The sequence below is a fragment of the Balaenoptera musculus genome, chromosome 8 (genome assembly GCF_009873245.2).
Source record: "Balaenoptera musculus isolate JJ_BM4_2016_0621 chromosome 8, mBalMus1.pri.v3, whole genome shotgun sequence".
Taxonomy (NCBI): domain Eukaryota; kingdom Metazoa; phylum Chordata; class Mammalia; order Artiodactyla; family Balaenopteridae; genus Balaenoptera; species Balaenoptera musculus.
Genome location: NC_045792.1, coordinates 43,320,503 through 43,345,315, shown reverse-complemented (window position 1 = coordinate 43,345,315; position 24,813 = coordinate 43,320,503). Strand labels below are relative to the sequence as shown.

At 37.1% G+C, this 24,813-nt stretch overlaps 1 protein-coding gene and 1 long non-coding RNA gene across 6 annotated transcripts in view; one reads left to right on the top strand and one right to left on the bottom strand.

The window, feature by feature from the left end:
- Positions 1-24,813, bottom strand: part of GRM5 (glutamate metabotropic receptor 5) — a 531,669-nt gene that overhangs the window by 124,514 nt on the left and 382,342 nt on the right. For all 4 annotated transcript variants that reach the window (XM_036861062.1, XM_036861058.1, XM_036861060.1 and 1 more), the window contains exon 4: positions 12,715-12,950. In XM_036861062.1, the coding sequence (XP_036716957.1) occupies positions 12,715-12,950 (236 nt within the window). The remainder of the gene's footprint in view (positions 1-12,714; positions 12,951-24,813) is intronic.
- LOC118899394 overlaps positions 16,635-24,813 on the top strand; it is a 104,750-nt gene continuing 96,571 nt past the window's right edge. For both annotated transcript variants that reach the window (XR_005020939.1, XR_005020940.1), the window contains exons 1-2: positions 16,635-16,706; positions 19,391-19,452. This is a non-coding gene — a long non-coding RNA (uncharacterized LOC118899394). The remainder of the gene's footprint in view (positions 16,707-19,390; positions 19,453-24,813) is intronic.

Genomic DNA, 24,813 nt, shown 5'->3' with positions numbered 1-24,813 from the left:
TTTTCTCTTCTCTAGAACTTTATAATTTGATGGAGAAAGAGGAACATAACATGTTTACATGCTGGTGTAACAATGTGAAATTTCTGTTTGTATGTTGGTGTAATACCGTGGAAAAAATTACATTGCTGTAGCTGCTTTATCCCCTATGGGGATGGCATTGTTTTCTTTTTCTCTGGAGTATATGGCCTTCTGTGGGGCAAAGGAACTTATTTATTTTGGTGTGTAGAAATATTGAGAAGAAAGGAAGTAAGGATTATAAAGAGAGAAAGGGAGAAGAATCAGTCAACATGGTGGCAGAAAGCTGGTGAGGGAGTGGGAGTGAGTACTGTGGTAAAATGTGGACCAGAAGAAATGTTAGACTGGATATAGTGGCCTGAGGACTTTTATCTGGATGGGGGGGTGGTTAAGGTAAACTCTTATTAAATTAAAACATTAACACAGAAAAGGGTAAAAATCATAACCATACATTAATTTTTCTCAAAACAAATACATCCTGGCTCAAGCAATAGGACATTATTAGAGCCCCAGAAATGCCCTCGGGGCCAAAGTACTTTTATGTTGCTCTGAACCCATTTATTTCATCCTCATTTTGTTGATAGTAGTTTGGCACACACATAGATGCCTGTATGAGTGGTTACTTGGTGGCATAAAGCTAAATGAAGTGGAAGATCTATGTTCAGTATCTGGGTTGTATGTGACAAAAAGAAGACAAAAGGCACAGGAGGTGAAATGTGAGGGAAACAGAGTTTCTTTGAGAACGGGCAGCTGGAGTTATTAGAAACCAGGAGAATGTGAGCTCAGTGGAATTGACAAATAGCTTGAGGTAGGCTTTTCACTGAGCAAGACTTAGCATGTGCAAAAGCACAGGGACTTAAGTGGGCATGCCACTTAAAAATGGAGGAACACAATCAGGAAGTGGCTGGAGCATAGATTCCATGGGTTTAAGAAATAAAAGATGAGATTTGAAAAATGTAAATGATGAATTTGAAGAGTTTTGACTGGAGCAAAGGAGCTGGGATTCCTTTTTGTAGACACTGGAGAACCAAAGAAGATCTTTAAGAATGTGAGTAACATGATGAGACCTGTTCTCTAGATGGACAGTTTAGGGACTAGTTTTCAGCATAAAATGGAGCAGGAAGAAGCCGGTGTCAAAAAGAAGATTCAATATGGAGATTATTTGAATACCCGAGGTAAAGAGATGATGATCTAAACCACAGCAGTAGTATAAAGATTTGAATTCAGGCAGCAATGTAAAGGAGGGAACAGATGTGGAAGATGTTCAAACACTAGAATTTAACAGTATTTGGTCACCAGTTGGCTGTGAGGATGAGAGAAGGGGATACAAGAGGATCCCTTAGTCCCACATCTTGGGCGGCAGGGTGGATGAGTGTATCATTTACTTAAACTGGAGATGCAAAAAAGAAGGAACTCAAAGTTTGGGGCTGTGGTTGGAGCAGTTATAATGAGGTTAGTTTTAGATATATAAGTTTGAGGTGCCCTCAGGACATGGAGGTGAGAATAATTGTGTGTTAATGTCATAAATGACACCTCTAGAGGTTACTGGAGGTGACAGAGAGAAATCATAGAAAAGAGATGGTAAATGAATGTCAGTGGGTGACAGAGTATAACTGTAAAGGAAATGGGTCCTTAAATTGGTTCCAAAATAGAATAGCATACAGTTACTAGAAGATAGTTTTATTTCAGTTCTCTGTAGCTTTTATTACTGGGTTATTTAAATGAACAATTAGAATAATTAAATTATACTCTTAATACTTTTATTATTATTCATTAATTTATCATGTAAGTCTAAAATAATTGTGCATTTCAAGTAAAATTTACTGAAATCAGGCTCACTGTTAATAGTAGATAAAATCTGTGTTCTAACAGTACCACATAGTTAAAACACTTAAGGGATACAGTTATATTTTGATTTAAGTTTTTAAATGCTTAAAAATAAAACACAAATTAACAAAAGTATAAACATTTTAGACATTATAAATTGCAGGCTTTATCTCTACATCAAAATTGGGATTGCACGGCAATTAAGAATAAAGAGTAAAGGAGGAACTTCTGGTGTTAGAATGGAGAAGAAAGCAAATGAAAATTCTTTTACTGCATAACTTTAAAACGTCAAAGAAATGCAAAAACCAAAAAATTTAAAGGCAGTGAAGATGTGTGGAAGCAACAAAGACAAAATCAACTAACAGAGAGGAAACTTGCAAAAGTGGACAGGTATCACCAGCTGCTTTATTGTCTGAGAGTATCTGCAGATTAGGGACCCAGGCTGACGATCCAGCTTGGTCTAGATGAAGGGACGTTAGTTTCCTAGGGCTGCCATAACAAAGTACCACAAACTAGATGGCTTAAAACAACAGAAATTTATTCTCTCCCGGTTCTGGATGCTAAAAGTTCGAAATCAAGTTGTCAGCGCGGCCATACTCCGCCTGAGACGCTGGGTAGAGTCTTCCTTGCCTCGTCTAGCTTCTGGTGGTGGCTGTTAATCGTTGGCATTCCTTGGCTTTCTGCTGCATCACTCAAGCTCCTGCTGTGCCTTCCCATGCCATTTTCCCTGTGTGTCTCTCTGTCTTTGTGTCCCTTCTCCTCTTTTTATAAAAACACCTGTCATATTGGATTACGAGCCCATCCAACTTCAGTATGTCCTCATCTTAACTAATTACATCTGCAATGACACTATTTCTAAATGAAGTCACATTCTGAGGTTCTGGGAAAGGATATGTATTGGGGCTGGGGGAGGGGGAGATGTAATTCCACCTAGTATATGACACTGCTGGAAAAAAGAGAAACTGGAAAAACGTTTGGATATTGAAATGATCTGGTATGTCAGTTTGTAAACTCCAGGAGCCCTAAATGTATGACAGCCATTTGACCTCATGCTTCACTTCCTGATTCTGGAAGCTTCATGAGAGGCTCATGATTTTGAAGAAGACTGAAATCTCCCATTGTTTTGTAATATTTGGCAGAAAAACACCACTTGAGGAATGAAAAGTGCTCAAACTTTGATTAGTCAATTAGTTTTTTTTCTCATGCCCAATTTAGAAACAGTATGGTGCAAGAGGCTAGAGGGCGAAACTCAAAAATGTAAAAATCTGATTGAGTCAGTAATCCAGGGCAGGGGATATACTAGCCAAGACTCTAAAATTCCATGCCAATTGTCCTGTAAAGATATTCTTAACCAGAGATTGACTGCTTCTGCCTTCTGCTGCAACCTACCCCATCTCATTTGCTTTGAATCTGGAAAAGGCAAACCATCACTGGGGGAAAAAATATAAAATTCAGTCCTTATGGTTACTTTATACTCAATGTCTGGCATAAAAGAAAACATATTGCATATGTGTCAAGAAGCATAAAATGTGACTAGTAACTAGGAAAAATAAGTCAATAGAAGTAGACTGATGGAAGATCTTGGGTGTTAGGATTTGAAAAAAGGGCCTTAAAATAACTATAATCAATATTTTCAAGCAAATGAAGTGTTGAAAAAATGGATGAGAAGGAGAACTTCAACAGAAAATTGGAAACTATAAAAAGAATTAAATGGGCATTCTAGGATTGTAAAATGCCATATCTGAAATTAAGAACTTTTTATTATGGTTAACAGCAGACTGGACATAGGAGAAGATACAATTAGTGAGACTGAAGAAAGAATGGTAGAAAAAAGTCAAACTGAAGCACAGAGAGAAAGAGAGATATGAAAGAAGGAAAGAAAGAAAAGAAAGAAAGAAAAAGAGAGAAAGAAAGAAAAGAAAAGAAAAGAAAGAAAGGAAGAAAGTGAGCCTAGAGAAAACATCACATGTGAGACATAGTTAAATGATATAACACAGGTGTAACTGGGTACCGGAAGGAGCAGAGAGAGAAATGTGGCAGAAGGGCTGTTTCGGGAAATAACGTCTGGAAAATTTTCAACACAGATGCAAGTCTTTAATCCACAGTTTTAAGAAGCTCTGGAAACCCTATAAAAGAAATATGCAGTGGAAATCACACCTACTTTCATCATAGTCAACAAAAACTTTAAAAAAAAAAGCTATCTTAAAAGCCTAGAAAAAAAAAGACATATTGCCAACAGTGGGACAACATTAAGAATTACGGCTAACTTCTCAATGAAATCATGGATTTCAGGAAAACAAATGGAATGTTGTTTTTAAAGGAAAAAAAAAAACTGAGAGAAAAACTAAACAAAAGAAAACCTGCCAGGGACTTCCCTGGTGGTCCAGTGGTTGAGAATCCATCTTGCAATGCAGGGGACGCCAGTTTGATCCCTGGTCAGGGAACTAAGATCCCACATGCCGTGGGGCAACTAAGCCCACACACCACAACCATGTGCTCTGGAGCCCGCGTGCTCTGGAGCATGTGTGCCACAACTAGAGAGAAGCCCACACACTGCAGCGAACAGCCTGCGTGCCACAACGAAAGATCCCGCGTGCCACAACTAAGACCCGACACAGCCAAAAAATAAATAAATAAATTATAAAGCTCATCATAATAAACTCTACAAAACTTAAAAAACAAAACAAAACAAAAGAAAACCTGCCAATACAGAATGCTATACTCAGTAAATATATCCTTCAAAAATAATACATTTCAAAATGTATAGAAATATCAAATCACTATGTTATGTGTCAGGAACTAACATAGTGTTATAGGTCAATTATGCTTCAAAACAAACAAACTCATAGAAAAAGAGATCATATTTCTGGCTACCAGAGGTGGGAGGAGGGAGGAGAGGGGTTAAGATGAACATGGTCAAAAGGTACAAACTTCCAGTTGTAAGATAAATAAGCACTAGGGATGTAATGTACAACATGATAAATATAATTAGCACTGCTGTACATTATAAATGAAAGTTGCTGAGAGAGTAAATCCTAAGAGTTCTCATCACAAAGAAAAAAATTTTTTTTCTATTTCTTTAATGTTGTATCTGTGTGACCTGATGGATGTTTGCTAAGCTATTGTGGTAACCATTTCATGATGTATGTTATTCAAATCATTATGTTGTACACCTTAAACTTATGCAGTGCTGTATGTCAATTATATCTTAATAAAACTGAAAAAATAAATAAAGGGAAAATAAAAATATTCTGAGAAAAAAAGCTGATATAATTTGTTGGCAGTAGCCTACATTATAAGAAACACTAAAGGAAATTCTTCAGCTTGAAAGAATCAGAGATGAAAGCAAGGAAGTAGCAGAAGGAATGAAGAACACTAGCGTGGGTAAATATAAGACTGTTGACCATTCAGAGCAACAATTATAACAAATCAAATAAATCATAACAAAGTAGTATATATAGTACATATAAAAGTAAATTATATGGCAATAGCAAAAAACAGTGAAAAGGGATAAATAGACTTAAATATTTGTAAGATTCTTGAATATAAACAAGAGCCAACTTAAAATAGTTTGTATTAAATTAAGGATTCATTTAGGAATTTTTATTGAAAACTCTAAATGAATTATACTGAGATGAAACAAAAATGTTCATAGAGGTGACAACATAGGATAATAAAAAATATTGATTAATCCAGAAGAAGACAATAGGAAGGAAGAATTAAAAAATTAAAGAATAGGGATTTCCCTGGTGGTCCAGTGGTTAACACTCCACGCTCGCAATGCAGGGGGCCTGGATTCGATCCCTGGTCAGGGAACCAGATTCTGCATGCCGCAACTAAAAGATCCTGCATGCCGCAGTGAAGATTCTGCATGCAGCAACGAAGATTCCGCGTGCCTCAGCTAAAGACCTGGCGCAGCCAAATAGATAGATAGATAGATAGATATTTTAAAAATAAAGAATAAATTGGACAAATAACAAGTAGCAAAAAAAACAAGTAGCAAATGAGAGAAATAGGAAATAGTAATAAGCTACACTCCCAATTGGGTGATTTTCATGATACATATATCTAATAAAAAACTCATATCCATAGTATATGAGGAACTCTTAAAATAGATATTAAAAAGTAATCGAATGTGCAAAAGACTGGAACAGATACTTTACAAAAGAGGATGCCCAAATTTCCAATAAGCATTTGAAAAGGAACTTAGCTTCATAATGTATGATGGAAAAGCCAATCAAAAATCACAATATGAGGGCTTCCCTGGTGGTGCAGTGGTTGAGAGTCTGCCTGCCGGTGCAGGGGACACGGGTTTGAGCCCTGGTCTTGGAGGATCCCACATGCCACGGAGTGGCTGGGTCCGTGAGCCACAACTGCTGAGCCTGCGCGTCTGGAGCCTGTGCTCCGCAACAAGAGAGGCCGCGATAGTGAGAGGCCCGCGCACCGCGATGAAGAGTGGCCCCCGCTTGCCGCAACTGGGGAAAGCCCTCGCACAGAAACGAAGACCCAGCACAGCCATAAATAAATAAATAAAAATTAAAAAAAAAATCACAATATGATAACCCAACACTGACAGAATGTTGAAAGTAAAAAAGATAATACCAACTGTTGTCAAGGGTGCACAGCAACTTGAACTCTCATGCATTTCAGTGGAAGTTTGTTAGTTCAGTTAGTTAGGAAAACTGCTTGGCAATATCTATGAAAGCTAAATATATGCTTAGCTTATGACCTCGCAATTCCATTACCAGGTATACATCTAACAGGAATTAGGATATATGTTTGCCAGATGATATGTACAAGAATGCTCATAAAAGCTTTATTTATAATACTTGAAACTGTGAATAATCCAAATTTCCATCTATAGGAGAACTGATAGATAAATTCTGGTGTATTCATACAAAGGAACACTGCACAGCAATAGAGAATAAACTACTGATACACATAACAACGGGGATTAATCCCACAACACTAATTTGAGGGGAAAAGGCCAGACACAAAAAGTAAATAATGTGAGATTCCATTTATATGATGTACAGGGTAGGCAAAACTGATGGGCGGTGAAAAAATTTATATTAATGGAGCATGATATTGATTGGGATGGGGTATGAGAGAACTTTCTGATATTGTTGCTTTGGATGGTAGTTACAGAGATGTATATATATATGTAAAAATGTATAAAGCTTAAATTCACTTAAGATTTGTGTGTTTTATGTACATTATATGTACATTATTCTACAACGTACCACACACACACCACACACATATAAAGGAAAGTGCCTTCCTTAAAAATGTGTGTGGGGGGGGTGGGGAAAGCATCCTAAAATGATGATTTGAAAATGTTATTTTTTCTTTTGTTTTTTGGATAAGAAATAACTTTTTCTCATTTTAGAATGTTTCAAAAATATAGAAAGATAAAAAAGAAGAACATTTGTATTTTTATGATTAACAGTGGGAGTGAATTTTTTCTTATGTTTATTACTCATTTCTAATTGTTCTACGAAGTACAATTTATCCATTGTACATTTATCTGTTTTTTAATATTTATATTTTAAAGTTGGATGAGTTTTTCTTGTAAGAAAATCAATATTTAGACTCTCACATTGGCCCATTTTTCCCTTTTAACACAAGGACTTTAAAATTTTTATTTAATTAAAACCACCAAATATTCCCAATCTCATATGCTTTATCATTTGTTTTTTGAGTAAAACCTTCCTCATCCCCCTACAGTAGCTTCTTTTGTCTCTAGTTTTCTTTTTCACACTTAACTATTTTACTCATCAGGATGTGTGTGTATGTATACGAATGTGTGTGTATTTACATGTATACACGTTGTGACATGAGGCTCCACCAACATTTTTTCTCAATAGTTAGCCATTTGCACCAACATCTGATTTCACAGGAGTTATAGCTATTTAGTGGAAGTCCTCCAGGCACTGGCATTCTGATGGCTGACGTTCTTAGTTAAGATTATTGTTTTTGTTATTGATGTATTCATCAATACTTTAGTGAGAAATTGGAAGAGGCTATATGAAAGACTGCTGTCCAGGTGTTACAATAAATCATTAGTCTAAAGAAAAATAAACTGTACTTGGAAAATTATACTAAGGTAGTATTAGTGGTTTTGCCATTAACACTGTGCTGTTATTAGTCATGTTGGTTTTCCATCCAGATTTGTTTTTTAACAAAATTAAAAAGACTTTATTGCAGAATACAAAATAGATTTATTTAAGACGTGTGTAGATGCATGGCAGTACTTCACAAATAACTGATTTTATTTTGTAGGTTGTACCTAAGCACTTGTCTTCCAAGTGTTTTGTTCATATTATTATTATTTTTAACATCTTCATTGGAGTATAATTGCTTTACAATGGTATGTTAGTTTCTGCTTTATAACAAAGTGAATCAGCTATACATATACATATATCCCCATATCTCTTCCCTCTTGCATCTCCCTCCGTCCCACCCTCCCTATCCCACCCCTCTAGGTGGTCACAAAGCACCAAGCTGATCTCCCTGTGCTATGCGGCTGCTTCCCACTAGCTATCGGTTTTACATTTGGTAGTGTATATATGTCCATGCCACTCTCTCACTTTGTCACAGCTTACCCTTCCCCTCCCCGTGTCCTCAAGTCCATTCTCTAGTAGGTCTGCGTCTTTATTTCTGTCCTGCCCCTAGGTTCTTCATGACCATTTTTTTTTCTTAAATTCCATATATATGTGTTAGCATATGGTATTTATTTTTCTCTTTCTGACTTACTTCACTCTGTATGACAGACGCTAGGTCCATCCACCTCACTACAAATAACTCAATTTCATTTCTTTTTATGGCTGAGTAATATTCCATTGTATATATGTGCCCCATCTTCTTTATCCATTCATCTGTTGATGGACACTTAGGTTGCTTCCATGTCCTGGCTATTGTAAATAGAGCTGCAGTGAACATTGTGGTACATGACTCTTTTTGAATTATGGTTTTCTCAGGGTATATGCCCAGTAGTGGGATTGCTGGGTCGTATGGTAGTTCTATTTTTAGTTTTTTAAGGAACCTCCATACTGTTCTCCATAGTGGCTGTATCAATTTACATTCCCACCAACAGTGCAAGAGGGTTCCCTTTTCCCCACACCCTCTCCAGCATTTATTGCACAGTAATCAAGACAGTATGGTACTGGCACAAAAACAGAAATACAGATCAATGGAACAGGATAGAAAGCCCAGAGATAAACCCACGCACATATGGTCACCTTATCTTTGATAAAGGAGGCAAGAATATACAATGGAGAAAAGACAGCCTCTTCAATAAATGGTGCTGGGAAAACTGGACTGCTACATGTAAAAGAATGAAATTAGAACACTCCCTAACACCATACACAAAAATAAACTCAAAATGGATTAAAGACCTAAATGTAAGGCCAGACACTATCAAACTCTTAGAGGAAAACATAGGCAGAACATTCTATGACATAAATCACAGCAAGATCCTTTTTGACCCACCTCCTAGAGAAATGGAAATAAAAACAAAAATTAACAAATGGGACCTAATGAAACTTAAAAGCTTTTGCACAGCAAGGAAACCATAAACAAGATGAAAAGACAGCCCTCAGAATGGGAGAAAATATTTGCAGATGAAGAAACTGAAAAAGGCTTAATCTCCAAAATTTACAAGCAGCTCATGCAGCTCAATATTAAAAAAACAAACAACCCAATCCAAAAATGGGCAGAAGACCTAAATAGACATTTCTCCAAAGAAGATATACAGATTGCCAACAAACGCATGAAAGGATGCTCAACATCATTAGTCATTAGAGAAATGCAAATCAAAACTACAGTGAGATATCACCTCACACCAGTCAGAATAACCATCATCAAAAAATCTACAAATTTTTTTTTTATTACAGTATGGTTGCTTTACAATGTTGTGTTAGTTTCTGCTGTACAACAAAGTGAATCACCTATAATCACTTAGCTCTAATCTATTCGGAATTAATTTCTAGGAGTTGGTCCGTTTCCAAGATGGCTCTGTTACTTATTCAATATTAAGTGTTTTCCTTTAACTTTCTGGTTACTCAGAACTTTTCTATACCTCATTCTGTACAAGGCTACTGCTAATTCTGGACTACCAGATTCAGATACCTCTCCTAGCTTTTATACTTTGCCTTTCAAGAAGCTTCTAAGAAAAATAAGCAGTAATTCGGCTATGGGTATTTCCACTCTTTGTGTCAAGCCATTTTACTTACTGAACTATCTATTAGGTTTTAGGTACTGTAGACAGTGAGTAAGGTGAAGATTTCTTGCCTGCCATCCATGAATTATAAGCTCCAGCTTACCACTCCAGCTCAGAAATGGTTGTCTTATGCACACTGCTTGATGAAAGTACATTATATTTAGGAAAACACTACTCATATTCAGTAGTGTTACAGATAAGAATAAACTACCTGGGGTCTTTTTGAAGATATGGACTGGGATGCTGAAAGGACATTTGAGTAAATAAGGAAATATGGTCAAAAGTAGAGAGTACGGAATATCAAGGTATCTATTATCGCATTCCATAGTTGTACCCAAATAATTTTAAGATTTATTTTTCTTTTCTATATGATAGAGGACCTATATGTTAACTATTATAGAATGCAAATTTGATAGTGATTTTTAAAACTATAATATTCTCTCTCTTTAGAATAGCATATTGGTTAAACTTTAGACAAATCTGAGCTCAATTCTAAGTTCTAATGTTTTCCTGAGCAAGTTGTTTTGTCTCTCCAAATCTTAGTTTTGTTATTTTAAAGTGAGGATAGTAATAGTATTTCCCTCATTGAGAAGAATAACAGAGGTATTACATACAACTGTTCATTATTATGTACAAAATGACATCCGTTGACAGATAAGATTCCAAGGGGGCGGGACTAAAGAATGCTTTCCAGAGCTAGAGTAAGGAACAGATCCTGTGCAGAGAAGTCATATCAGGGTGCTCATGTGAAAGACAGAGAGCTATAGCAACAAGTTCAAATGGAGAATTTTATAGAACAATTTCCATAGAAATAATGTTTCTATGGAAATCAGTCAACAAGTTTTTCAAGACTATATCTCAATAAGACCTCCAATAGAAAAAAAAAAATAGAGAAACAAAGAATTATTTCAAGGAGAAGACATTTCAGACAAAAAGGAGTGGGGAAGGAAGAACATTAGTACAAAAGAGGGTGAAGACCAACTGGAAAAATTCACTTAGTCACACTGGTTAGGGGTTGTCACTAACTCCTTAGTAAAGAGAAACTGGAGAGGAGACTGGATCTACTACTGCTGACCCTCTAAAACTCCTCCAGTGTAGCGCCATAGAGTAATCTCTACACAATCATAGAATCGGTACTCAGAGACCACATACTCCCCAAATCTCAAGAGAAGAAAGAAGTTTGTGTCCTTCAGAAACTGGATAGAACTGTGAAAAATATAAAATTGGCTATAGACATTGAAATTGTGAAACACAATCCTGTGTATTCACACACATTTTTTCATGAAAGTAAAACATAAAAACAAAGGAAATGAATAAGCATTTGAAGATTTTGGACAAGAGTTAGCAGTATCCAAAGCAAGAGAGAAGCAAATGTAGTCTCACACCAGGCTTCTATGATTTCTGGATTTCATTGGGCAGTACCACGCCACACTCCAGCATCCCTCTCCTCCACCACTGCCGAATGAGGAACTGACACAAGGTTGCCAAGTTCTCATTTTACTTGTACTGACATTTAAAGATAATTACAAATCACCACTTACTACCTCATTCATTTTCACAAAAGAACGAACTGATAGAAGAAACATAGTATGGATGTGAACTCAGGGAGGAAATGCATTATAAAAAATTCACTACATTGTTCCTATTTTCCTCATTTTGGTGAGCCCACTTCTCCGTGGACTGGAATTAGTTCGTGGGCCAGGATTTCAACCTCACTGCCCCAGTGCACTCTTCTGTTCCAGCATCATGATGATAAAGACATTATACCGCCAACTAAAACATTTTACTCCTTGGCAAATGCATATGAGGTGCATGTTACACAATGTGGGATGTCAGTCTCAACAAATCCCTTATTGGTTTTAACAAACCTTAACCTTTACACTTTGACTTACAAATCAGCATTGACCCTACCTGGTTCTTAGAGTCAAGATACCCTTTGGATGTGCTACAAATAAAACTAACCAAACCCTTTGTTTAAAACCCATGTTATGTTGCTTACAACACTGAATTACAATTTTTGTTTGCATGACGATCTCCCTAACTAGACACTAAACCCCTTGAGGGCAGGATCTAGTCTTCCTCATCTTGATACCCTTAAAAGTAAAGCAATGTTTGGCACGTTGTGAATCCTTGTAAGTATTTGTTGAATGACTGAGTGAATGGCTCTGCTTAGATTATGTCTCCTGAAACATCATAATTATACATAGCAAATCCTTGCTACTATTTTGTAGTTTATTGATGGAAGTAGGAATTGGCTCTGTCCTTCAACATTCACTCATTCATTCTTCAGACATATTACATGAAACCCTTGCTATGTGCCTTACACTGTGCTAACTGCTAAAGATAATCAAAATGACCAGAATGTAGTTCTTGCCTTCAAAGATGTCACGAAGAGTTCTTTCTGGAGCTCACATTATCATTTAAGCACAGTACCAATTTCCTGAATGATATAAATACAAATAAATTGTCTGAAATCTTAATAGAGTGAACATTTACCCTCATATGTTTTTCTTACCACTCTAAGAAGCAATACCCACTTTATGTAAGAGTCCTCCTCTCTAACAGATTACAGCCACTATCCCCATGACACAATTTACTTAAATTGGAGCCTTAGCCATATCCACTTTAAATGAAATAATATATCTGCTTACTATTGCAAGTCTTGTTGTATTTGCTGTTCTCCTGTGCAAACCCTTCCAGCCGGCACTGAAAACGATGCTGCCAGAATTCTTGAAACCAGGGGTTTCGGAGGTTTGTTTCCGGCCGGAGCTTCAGATAATAATCATCAAACCACTTGACATCAGGAGATTGGAGCTTGATTGTGATTCCACCAACAGCTTCTCGCTGATATCCATCTGTCACATCATACCTGTCAGCCCAGCCATCACTGTGGGGAAACAAAAAACCCCTCAGCTTAGAACAGATATCTTCTAAGAAAATTATTCTACTTGCTGTCATTTTGAGAACAGTCATTAAATGGCACTCAGGCCATACTATGTGATTCTAGAGACAGCAACTTGCTAGGATAAAAAGTGCAAAACACAATGGAAACTTTGGATCTAAGAATGCTGAAAGGTACCAATCTCACTTACCTTGAACTGCAGAGAATAACCTTATGCTTTTGGCAGAATTTTACTGGTTGTAGAATATAGTATATGCATAGAAGCTGCATAATATCACCATTCACACTATTTACTGAACGTTTAATAGCTACGTCAAGTTAACTTTAAATACATTCTTTTCCTTTACTTAATCATAATCATTATAGTTATCATAAAGTAAAAATGAAAAATATTTCTAAAATATACCTAATGTTAATTTAACCATCCTATGACAGGATATTCACTTGTTTCCATGTTTCCATGTGATGACAGGTTAAAAAAGAAAAACTTTCTGATTATGGTCATTCTATTAAATATTGATTCATCAGAGCCTCAAACTGAAGTCCTTATACTCCATACTCCTCTTTCCTATCCCATGGTTCTTCTCTAACACATTTAAAATACGCATATGAAGTCATGTTTTACATTAGAGTGATTGAAAGAACTTCTTATCAATAGGCCATCAAAGATGGTGGCAGGGATCATACTCCTCAATATTAATATCATGCTATGCACTGATCACTCAAAGTACTGTAGGAATTTTAAAATAAAAGAGTTTGAAATCAGAGAGTTCCTGAGTATAACAGAATAAGGAAAAATATTCTAAGCTTATTTGTAAAACACATGAGACACAACATTGGAAATAAAAGACAAGAAAAGGTGTTTATATCAAATCTGGACACACCTTGGGGCATTTAGGAAAAAAGTGTCTCTGACTTTTCCCACCCTCTCTGTCATTTGGAATATGCACAACTTGTGCTATGCATCTGCTGGGACCCAGTGGTACTATCCTTCCTTTGAAGAGGTGCAAGTGCTCTTTCAGGAGAAGTAAAGAAAGTCAAGGGAAATGTAACAATGCAAACAAAAAAGTAACAACAAAGAGGGAAGAGAAGGTACGGAGACAGTTGAAGGGAAGAACAGAATAGAGCCTCCTGAACACAAGGCAGGAAGGGTTTTGGAGATTAGCTGGGTGAAAGGGAGTGGGTACTGGGGAAAGTGTGAATGAAAGGATTTACATTAACAATCATTGTTTATTTCATCAATGTTCAGATATTTCTATTTATTGGAATGTTAATTTCTTTTTAATTTCTTTTAATCTTCCTTCCAATGCATTTTTGTCCTTTATACTTTTTTTTTTTTTTGGGAGGCAGAGAGCATGCGCCAATATTTTGCATAAATCTGTGCCAGGGAAGGTATTATGTAAGGAATTAATTAGAATAAGTAAAAAAAAGCATGTACTTTCTTCAGTATGCTCTGACTTAAAAATTGATAATGAGAGTTGTTCCCAAGTTCATATATTACTCATTAAGATATCATAGGGGCTTGAGATATTCCTAAGGCATCTGTGGGTGGAGGAGGAGAATAAAATAAACAAATGAAAAAAATAAACCATTTCTTCCTCCAAGTCCTCCTTGACAAGAAGAGATTTCATTGAAAATTATCTATGTTGAAATTTCAAAAACTTTTGTGGCAAATCAGGAAAAAAAATAATAACTAATGCAATACGTTTTGTCCCAATGTTGAATGTGGTTACTTCACACATTATCTTCCCTGAAGTTTCTCATCTCAGCTGCACAGATTTTATTTAAAGCTGACAAGTTGAAATGAAGTGGGCTTGTTTGCTTCATTTTCTTGCTCTGTTTTGGAGGGTTTATTATATCACTGATAGGAGAGTGTGGGTCTCACTGGCACTCGAGGAGATGCTTGGGCGTGCTGCAAATGGGACCGGAAACCCTGTTTGTCAAGCAGAGCCCCGTTCTCCAAGGAAGTGGGAATTTAAATTGCTCCTTTTATTCATGCGAGCTCGCTCTTATGTAACGCTGTGATTATGAATATTACATAAGAAATGTAAGATCATAATGGGTCCAATTTACCCTTCACAATTCATTCACTGAATTTAATGGGGATTGTAAAAAGCCTGTCTTGATAAACTTTTTTGGAGGTGATATTTCCATTAAAAAAAAAAAATGTCAGGACCGTAGTGTGTTAATTTACTCATCTCTCATCATGTTCTTTAGCTTTTTCTTTTCCATGTATAAATCTCTACATTTAATTTAGCAAAAGATGATGTTTTTTAGTAGTCTATAGGTTAGAGTGGTGATTTTTAAAACAGTTTTGTTCCAGATATTTCCATTCAACAGCAAAATAAAAACCATAAAAGAGTTCGTATATAAACAGAAAATTCCAGTATCTGTGTGGCAAAAGATGGTTATTCTGTTTAAGCTTACTGGGGAGTATCTGCTGTGTAAGTCTCAAGAAAGTTCAATCCAGATGTGGCACATATATACAATGGAATATTACTCAGCCATAAAAAGAAATGAAATGGAGGTATTTGTAATGAGGTGGATGGAGTTAGAGTCTGTCATACAGAGTGAAGTAAGTCAGAAAGAGAAAAACAAATACAGTATGCTAACACATATATACGGAATCTAAGGGAAAAAAAAAAAAAAGGCCATGAAGAACCTAGTGGCAAGACGGAATAAAGACACAGACCTACTAGAGAATGGACTTGAGGATATGGGGAGGGGGTGGGGTGAGATGTGACAGGGTAAGAGAGTGTCATGGACATATATACACTACCAAATGTAAAATAGATAACTAGTGGGAAGCAGCTGCATAGCACAGGGAGATCAGCTCGGTGCTTTGTGACCACCTAGAGGGGTGGGATGGGGAGGGTGGGAGGGAGGGAGATGCAAGAGGGAAGAGAAATGGGAACATATTGTATATGTATAACTGATTCACTTTGTTATAAAGCAGAAGCTAACACACCATTGTAAGGCAATTATACTTCAATAAAGATGTTTAAAAAAAAAAAAAAAAAAAAGAAAGTTCAATCCATATTGGCTAAGTTAGATGGTGCTATATTGACCTTAGCTTATTAAATATTAACATTTTCATAAAAATGTGCTTTTAAGATTTGCATTAAGATGATAGGGTATGTCTAAGTAAGGAATAATAAATTCATAAGTGAATAGCCAAGAAAACTTGAGCTTACCTTTCTACTATCTGATGCTTTCCATTGCATTGTTAGAGTGGACTATCAAGATTCTGGTGCTACTTTAATGCTTTTGGGTGACATATATTTTACCAAATCAGGAAAAAGGGGGAAGGAAGATAAGGAAAGAAACTGAAAATGTACCACATTTCAGTCAAGTTTCTAGATTTAGTATCTATCTGTCTGTCTATCTATCTATCTATCTATCTATCTATCTATCTATCTATCTATCTACCTATCTGTCTCTTCATCCATCCATCCACCCATCCATCCATCCATCCATCCATCCATCCAATTTCTTCTCATTGATGGGCATTTTACCCATCTCCTTATAATCCATTTCGTTATTTTCTTTCCAATTCTTTGATTTACAGTCGTTTCTCATTATTTGCAGAATCTGTATTTGTAAATTCACCTACTTGCTAAAATTTATTTGCAACCCCCATACTGATACTCATGGCACTTTTATGGTCATTTTCAGATATACAGAGAGTGGCAAAAGAGTTGATTCTTCTGATGTGCATATACCCGGCTGAGGCTGAACAAGGTGAACCTCTGCTTTCTTGTTTCAGCTTTGATACTCTAAAGAAGTGTCCTTTTCATGGTCTATTAAGTGCCAAGTTTTTGCATTTTTGTGTTTTTTTTTTTTTTTTTTTTAAAGATTTTTTTTTTTTGATGTGGACCATTTTAAAATTTATTTATTTATTTATTTATGGCTGTGTTGGGTCTTCGTTTCTGTGCGAGGGCTTTCTCTAGTTGCGGTGAGCGGGGGCCACTCTTCATCGCGGTGCGCGGGCCTCTCCCGTTGCGGAGCACAGGCTCCAGACGCACAGGCTCAGCAGTTGTGACTCACGGGCCTAGCCGCTCCGTGGCATGTGGGATCTTCCCGGACCGGGGCACGAACCCGTGTCCCCTGCATTGGCAGGCAGACTCTTAACCACTGCGCCACCAGGGAAGCCCGCATTTTTGTGTTTTTTAAAATTGATTTTGCTGTTTAAAATATCCCCAAGTATCATACTGATACATTATTTAGAGTTCCCAAGTGCAAGAAGGCTGTGCTATACCTTACATAGAAAACCAGCTGCCCCTGGTGGTCCAGCGGTTAAGACTCCGCACTCCCAATGCAGGGGGCCCGGGTTCGATCCCTGGTCAGGAAACAAGATCTGGCATGCCGCAACTAAGATCCCGCATGTGGGAACGAAGATCCCGCGTGCTGCAACTAAGGCCCGGTGCAGTTAAATAAATAAATATTTGTTTTAAAACGTAGGTTGATAATACATATACTCTTAAAAAGTAAAAAAAAAAAAAAAAAAAGGCAGCTGCATTTAGGCATGAGTAAAATGCTGTTTTCTGTGAATTCAAATTAATTCATCAACAATATTAGATATTAAATATTAAATAAAGTGTCTTTAGACCAGAACACCATAAAGCAAGGTTATGTAATGACTAGTTGATGAAAATGTGACTAGAGGCTCATGACAATTTAAACCTATATTTCCCCTAGGAGTAATGGTCAGTATTCACTAATTCAGTGTTTGGTGCCTGTTTATAGAACATACCTACTGTGAATAGCAAGAATTAAGTGGATATATATATATATGTATACACACACACATATATATGTACATATATATATATTTGGATGTTGTTATGGTCAGGTTTCCAGTTTTTAAATTTAAAAAAAATTTTTATTTATTTATTTATTTATGGCTGTGTTGGGTCTTTGTTTCTGTGCGAGGGCTTTCTCTAGTTGCAGCGAGCGGGGGCCACTCTTCATTGTGGTGCGCGGGCCTCTCACTATCGCGGCCTCTCTTGTTGCGGAGCACAGGCTCCAGACGCGCAGGCTCAGTAGTTGTGGCTTACAGGCCCAGTTGCTCCGCGGCATGTGGGATCTTCCCAGACCAGGGCTCGAACCCGTGTCCCTGCATTGGCAGGCAGATTCTCAACCACTGTGCCACCAGGGAAGCCCCAGTTTTTTAATTTTTAAAACAATTTTTTTGCTATAGAGACAGTACTTTAGACATTTGAAATAGGAAAAAAAAAATTTAAACTTACTTAGATTGACATAACTAAAAGAGAAATCTTAAATACGTACCCATTCTCAAAATACCTCCTCAGTAGAAATCTCAGATTCCTTTAAATCTTGCCTGCAGACATCTTAAGGACATGCTCATCTAGCAAGAATTTACTTTCATTTTCTTCCCAATATCGCATTACTAAAATATATACTCTTACTCTACCATCTACCCTCTTCTCTTTCTCCTCTCAACCCCCAATTTCCATTATTTCTCATAATTAGCAATTCATGAAAGTTTAATTTTTATCTTTTTTCAAAAGAAGGTTCTTGTTTCAAACAAAATTGACTCTGGAATTCTCCAGCCAAAATTCATTTTCTATGTCTCTATAACTTTCCTTCTTTTCTTCAACATTTATGAAATACCTACCTATCTTAGACTAAATTATTCTGTGGCAGTAAACGGTTCCTGTGTCTCAGTGGTTTAGAACAAAAGTTTATTTCTTGCTCAGCCTTTAGGTTCACTGCAGATGGCCTATAACTCTGCACCTTCATTCTGAGACATTCCTTCTGGGACATGGCTTATCTTGCAGAAGGGAAAAACAGAGAGTGTCTTGGACCCATGCAGTGGTTGTTAAGTATTCTGCTCAGAAGTGGCACATGTCACTTCTGCTCACATTTCACGGACCAAAGCGAGTTATACGGCCAAACCTGATCTGAATGGGACAGGTGTGTACAGTTTTTCCCACAGAGAGGATCAGTGCATATTGTGAAGGAAAATGCAATCTATCACATTTACTGTGTGTTGAAATTGTACTTAAACTTAGAAAAACATGTTAACTAGGTTTTTTATTTTTCTTTCCGTTTTTTTTTAACATCTTTATTGGAGTATAATTGCTTTACAATGGTGTGTTAGTTTCTGCTTTATAACAAAGGGAATCAGCTATACATATACATATATCCCCATATCTCTTCCCTCTTGCGTCTCCCTCCCACCCTCCCTATCCCACCCCTCTAGGTGGTCACAAAGCACCTATATACACTACCAAATGTAAAATAGATAGCTAGTGGGAAGCAGCCACGTAGCACAGGGAGATCAGCTCGATGTTAACTAGGTTTTAGACACTACACTCCAGGTGTTCACAGTCTAGTGGAGGAATGGGAGAGGAGGAGAGACATGTAAATAAATGACCACATACGAACGAATATTGTTATAGGTATGAAATGAACGCGTCGAGAGAGAAGATCAGTAAATAATTGACCAACTCTTCGTAGAAAGGTAAGATTTGAATTGAGTTTGAAAAATATGGGTAATGGAGTGATAACTGTATTTTGAAATGTTATTTTTTAGATAACAAGTAGGTATTTGTGAATCAGGGAATAGTGAATATTAAGCATTGCAGCTATATAGAGTGCACCGGATAGTGACTAATGAAAAGTAAGCTGAGGAAGACCAATTATGAATGGTCTTCTGGGCCATTCCAAACGTTTTGAGTTTTATCATTCAGGTGAAGGGGAGCCAGTGGTGGCTTTTAAAGTGGGAAGTGATACGAAGAGACGATGAGAACTGGATGAACCGTGGTAGCAGTGCGAGTGACAGATAAGAAAGGTTGTGGATGAGTGTTAGAGGATCAAGTTAGAAAAGTTGTTACAGTGGTTAAGGGATCTAATGGATGTTTGTATTAAAGGAGTGGGAATGAAGAGCCTATTTGTAAGGAATTCTCAGAGTCCCTAGGACTAGATACGTGGAGAATAGGGGGTAAAGGAGGATGTTGTTGGTTTATGGGAGACATTAGTGATATTGTAAGTGACAATTGTAGCTCCATGTCCTAGGTTGTAAAATACAGGAAAATAGGTTTGGGGTGAAAAAGGAAGAAAATGAATACAAGTAGCGATCTACAATGATCAGATTTCCCTTTATATGCTCTCTAGCACTTTGTTTCTCCTGGATTTCTATCTGTTCTCTACGTATAAAATTAATTTGAGTGTTAAAAAAAAATACAAGTTAACAATTCTCTTACCTGTGGTCCAGTACCATATTAACCCACCCTATTCTATTATGTTTAGGGTTTTGTATGCTGAGCAATAGCTGTTGGCACTCAAAAAAAAAAAGAGAGAAATAATGAAAATTATAGAACTCTAAAGATCTGATGCTCTATACAATTATATCCTTATAAACGTTTTAACTTTAGAATTATTATTTTTGTATTAACTTATAGATATTTGAAGCAGACCAATGGTTATGGTTATAATATGATTACTGCGGGGTTTACAATCAGTAGATTTAACGTCAGACTATATTTCTGGAATGTAGAAGCCCCTAAGGATACATGGTAACGGGCATAAAAAATTCTTGGAAAATTCTGAAGAAAAAAGGTTTAGTAATTATCAAATGTTAGAATAGAGATGCTCAGTAATTTAAAAATTTGTCTCTCTTATCAAAATCTAAATCTGTACAATGCAGACAATACACTCTTTCCTTCCTGTCCTCGTTTTAAGTTATTGCTATGGAAAACAAAAAAATTTATGTCGCACAGAAAGTTGCATTGGGTGATCCTCTGTAACAGTCTCCATGTTCTTTTCATTCTAATGCATTAATACAGTAAGCATTTTGAATGCATATTCTGTGCAGGCAAACTGCACAGACACCGTGGTAGGTCCCAGCACATGTCCTCAGCAGTCCATTATGTATGACCTGCCTGGATGCGCATTGCTGACTTCCAGCCCACTGGAAGTTTCCTCATTTATCCTCCAGACCGAACATCCTCTTTTCTTTTTATTCAAGTCTTCCCCTTAACAGTACAATTCATTAGGTTCCCAGTCACTGAATCATCACTTATGAAAATCACATTCCTGTCCTGCCTTCCTGAGATTATTCCCCCATCCCCTCAATTAGTATCCTGGGTGTTTCCACACTCTTAGTTCTTACATTTACAGTCCCTTGGTTTATTTACTTGGAACGCTAATCACATACAGTGGGTATGGGTTTCATTAGCTGAACTCTCAAATGGCAACATGGTTACTTAGCATAACTCCGCAGAGTTCTTGGGGAGGCGTCTGCCGGGGGCAAACAACATAAATAAATCATCTCAGTCTGCTTCAAAAGGAGCAATACCAGACCAAAAATGTAGGCATCAGAATGACTGTTCCTAGCAGTTAGCAGACGTTAAATTTGTGTCAGGAGGTGTGAGTTTATGCATTGGGGAGGTGTAGGGGCGGGGGACGTGGGTATGCCAGGCACATACAATTATTCTTGATCACTGAAACCTTTAGTTAGTGTGATGGTATTGGCACTGCTAAGACTATCACACATATATTGTGTACTGGAGACGTTGCACTTGATTCTCATTCCTCAAATACATCAGACTTTCATACCTCCAAGCCTTTGAGCATGCTGTTCCCTCTGCACAGAGAGTCATCCCTTCAACTGCTTACATTTTTCCTGATTTGATAAAATCCAATTCATCTATCAAGCAGACAGACTGAACTTGAATACAGCTTATTAAAACCTTTCTCAAGCTCCCCTGGGCGTAATAGTTCCTTCCTCTCTGCTTCCAAAATACTGTGACATTTATTTCTTATTCACTGAACAAGTATTGGGTAACTAATAACTAATAACTTGTTAGTTATGTGGGAGTAGAGTGGTGAACAAGAAGACAAGATTTCTGCTCTCATAGAGGTAACATTTTGATGCTTTTAGTTTTGCATTTGTCATCATATTAAAATTAAGTACATTTATTTGTTTTCCCTAAATTGTCTGTAAATTTTATGTTTTGGACATCTCATCCTTATGTTTATTATAATTCCTTGAACATACTAAGGACTTAAATGTTTAATATAACTTATTAGAAAATTAGACTTTAAAAGGCAAATTTCAAATTTTAGAGAATTCTTTTCCGATAACTGCATATATTCTTTTTTTTTTTTTAATTTATTTTTGGGCTGTGTTGGGTCTTTGTTGCTGCGCATAGGCTTTCTCTCATTGCGGCGAGCAGGTGCTACTCTTCTTTGCCATGCGCGGGCTATTCATCGCGGTGGCTTCTCTTGTTGCGGCATGTGGGCTCAGTAATTGTGGTGCACGGGCTTAGTTGCTCCGCAGCATGTGGGATCTTCCCGGACCAGGGATCGAACCCGTGTCCCCTGCAGTGGCAAGCGGATTCTTAACCACTGCACCACCAGGGAAGTCCCAGCTGCATATATTCATTTTTAATTGAGAAAGCAGCACTGTTTGATGTGTCTTATAAAATGACTCTGAAAGGCTGAATTCATTCCCCCCTCCAAAATGGTCCTCTCCCTTCTCTACCTGATGCTATTAAGGTTAATGAGTACATTCATTAGGCTGCATCCCAGCATTTTTTGTTTCAAAATCTGTTCACAACCCACACATTTATTATGGAAACTGCTGTTCTACTCACATGTAATCATAATCATCACCCTGCCAAATCTCTTACCAGTAGCATTCTGACAGGTATTTTGGGATTTTTTTTCCTAATAGTGGGAGTCTGTCTACTGACTGCTTGGCTGTCTTCATATAATATTCCTTTTTTTCCTCCCCTGGGGGAGTAGAAGGTCTTAGAATCTCTAAAAAAATAGTGAAAACAAAGAAGGATATTGAGCTTTTAAGTAAAAGTTCTTATGAATGTACACCAGTCAACACTAATGAATTGATTCCAAAATGAAATACAATGTAGAATTTTTGAGAAAATTGTTAGGTTATTTACTGAAAATCACTTTATCTCCAGGGCTTGTAAATCTTAATTTTTCCCATGTCTGAGGATAAGTAGGTGTGAATTGGAGGAGCTATATCAGAACATTCAAAAGAAGGAAGAAAAGTCAGGAATCTAAAGTTTGCTGTCTTGTGCAAGTCGGGTGATTTCCATTATATGGCTTTCCTGATTCTCTACAGGCCTTAGAGATAATTATTATTAGCCCTAGTTTTTACCATTGAGGAAATTGAGGCTCTGAGGAATGAAATAACCTACTCAAAATCCCACAGCTAGCATAGAGGGGATTTCAACCCAGATCTTTCTAGCTCCAACACTCCAGTACTTTCCATACTTCATGGAGCCTCCAAAATAATGACATACAGTGACGACAGCAGTGAGAAATGTTTGTTAAGGGGATCTTATTTAAGAGGCGTGTGATGGAGGACAGGGAGCAATGTATCGGGCTGGGAATACATGGGCAAGATTCTCAGGCTCTGGTATATTCACACCTTCTCCTACTTTTTCAATCAAACACTAATCTAGATCAGGACTGCTGGGAAGGGATTTTGAAACTATTATTAAGATCCCAAGAAAATTGACCTTGAAATAGGGAGATGGGTCTGACCTAATCAGGTGAGTCCCTGAAAAGTGACCACCTCTTCCTGACAAAAGAGATTCAAACATGAGAAGGATTTGGCATGAGAGAGCTGGAGGAGACGCTCCATTGCTGGCTTTGAAGATGGAGGGAGCTGTACAATAAGGAGTGCAGGTGGCCTTGAGGAGCTGAGTGTGCCCCTGGGTGACACCAGCAAGGAAATGGGGACTCAGGCCTACATCTAAAAGGAACTGAATTCCACCAAAACTGGAATGAGCTTGGAAGCAGATTCTTCCACAAAGCCTCCAGAAAGGAATACACCTTGATTTCAGCCTGTTTAACCCTGAGTGGAGAACCCAATTATGCTATATACATGGAGTCCTGACCTCCAGAAAGTATGAGATAATAAACGAATATTGTTTTAAGTTGCCAAATTTGTGGTAATTTGTTACACAGCAATAGAAAGTTATTACTCACTCGCCACCTCTTTTCTACATTTCCTCACTTGGAAGGCCAAAGCATGTTAATATCAGAAGAGAAGTGATATAATCTTAGGAGGTCTGACCTAATTCTGGGTTTGGTCAGAGCAGACAAACTTCCAAAGACTTTGGGATCACAGAAAGTAACAGAGTATTACACATATTAGAATACTTGGAACGTCCATCCTGTCTCAATTTAGGCTTTAAATTGAGGTAGTCATTTTCCCCTCTGGTTTAAAGTCTTGTCCCTCCAGGGATGCTTCCTTACCAAACACATCCTTCACAGAGAAAGAAGCTGAGAAAAATCATTGTAAATAGATTATTTTGAGAATTACACAATCTTCTGTTTCTCTTGTCATATTATAGCCATTTGGGGAAATGCAGAAATTGTGGCAATTGTGTAAAGTGTGCAATATAGTGAGCGAAATGATTCAGTTAAATAGAGAAAGCATGTTATGGTAAGCTATTGTATCCACTGCTTTACGTAACCTTTTTTATGTTTTCTCTGGAAGCTTCCTTACTTAGGATAACCTTCTAGTTTTCAGTCTGCAAACTCCTTCCTGCTGAATTGCGCTGATTTCTTCTTTTATGCTGTTAAACTGAGCACAATGTTCAGCCAAATAGTCAATAATTATTTATTATTTATTATAATCAATAATTTATTTATTCTATTAAATTCCATGCAGTAAGGCAGACTTTATGATGATGTTAGTGAATATAACTCCCAGTGTCCAATCTGTTTTCTTCCCTTACCCCTTATAACAGGTCACCTGGGAGTTCATAATTTCAGATCTATTATGTTTTTCTTGTACTTTCCTCAACGTCCTCCAGTATTTGATACTGTTCTTTCATTTAGCCAA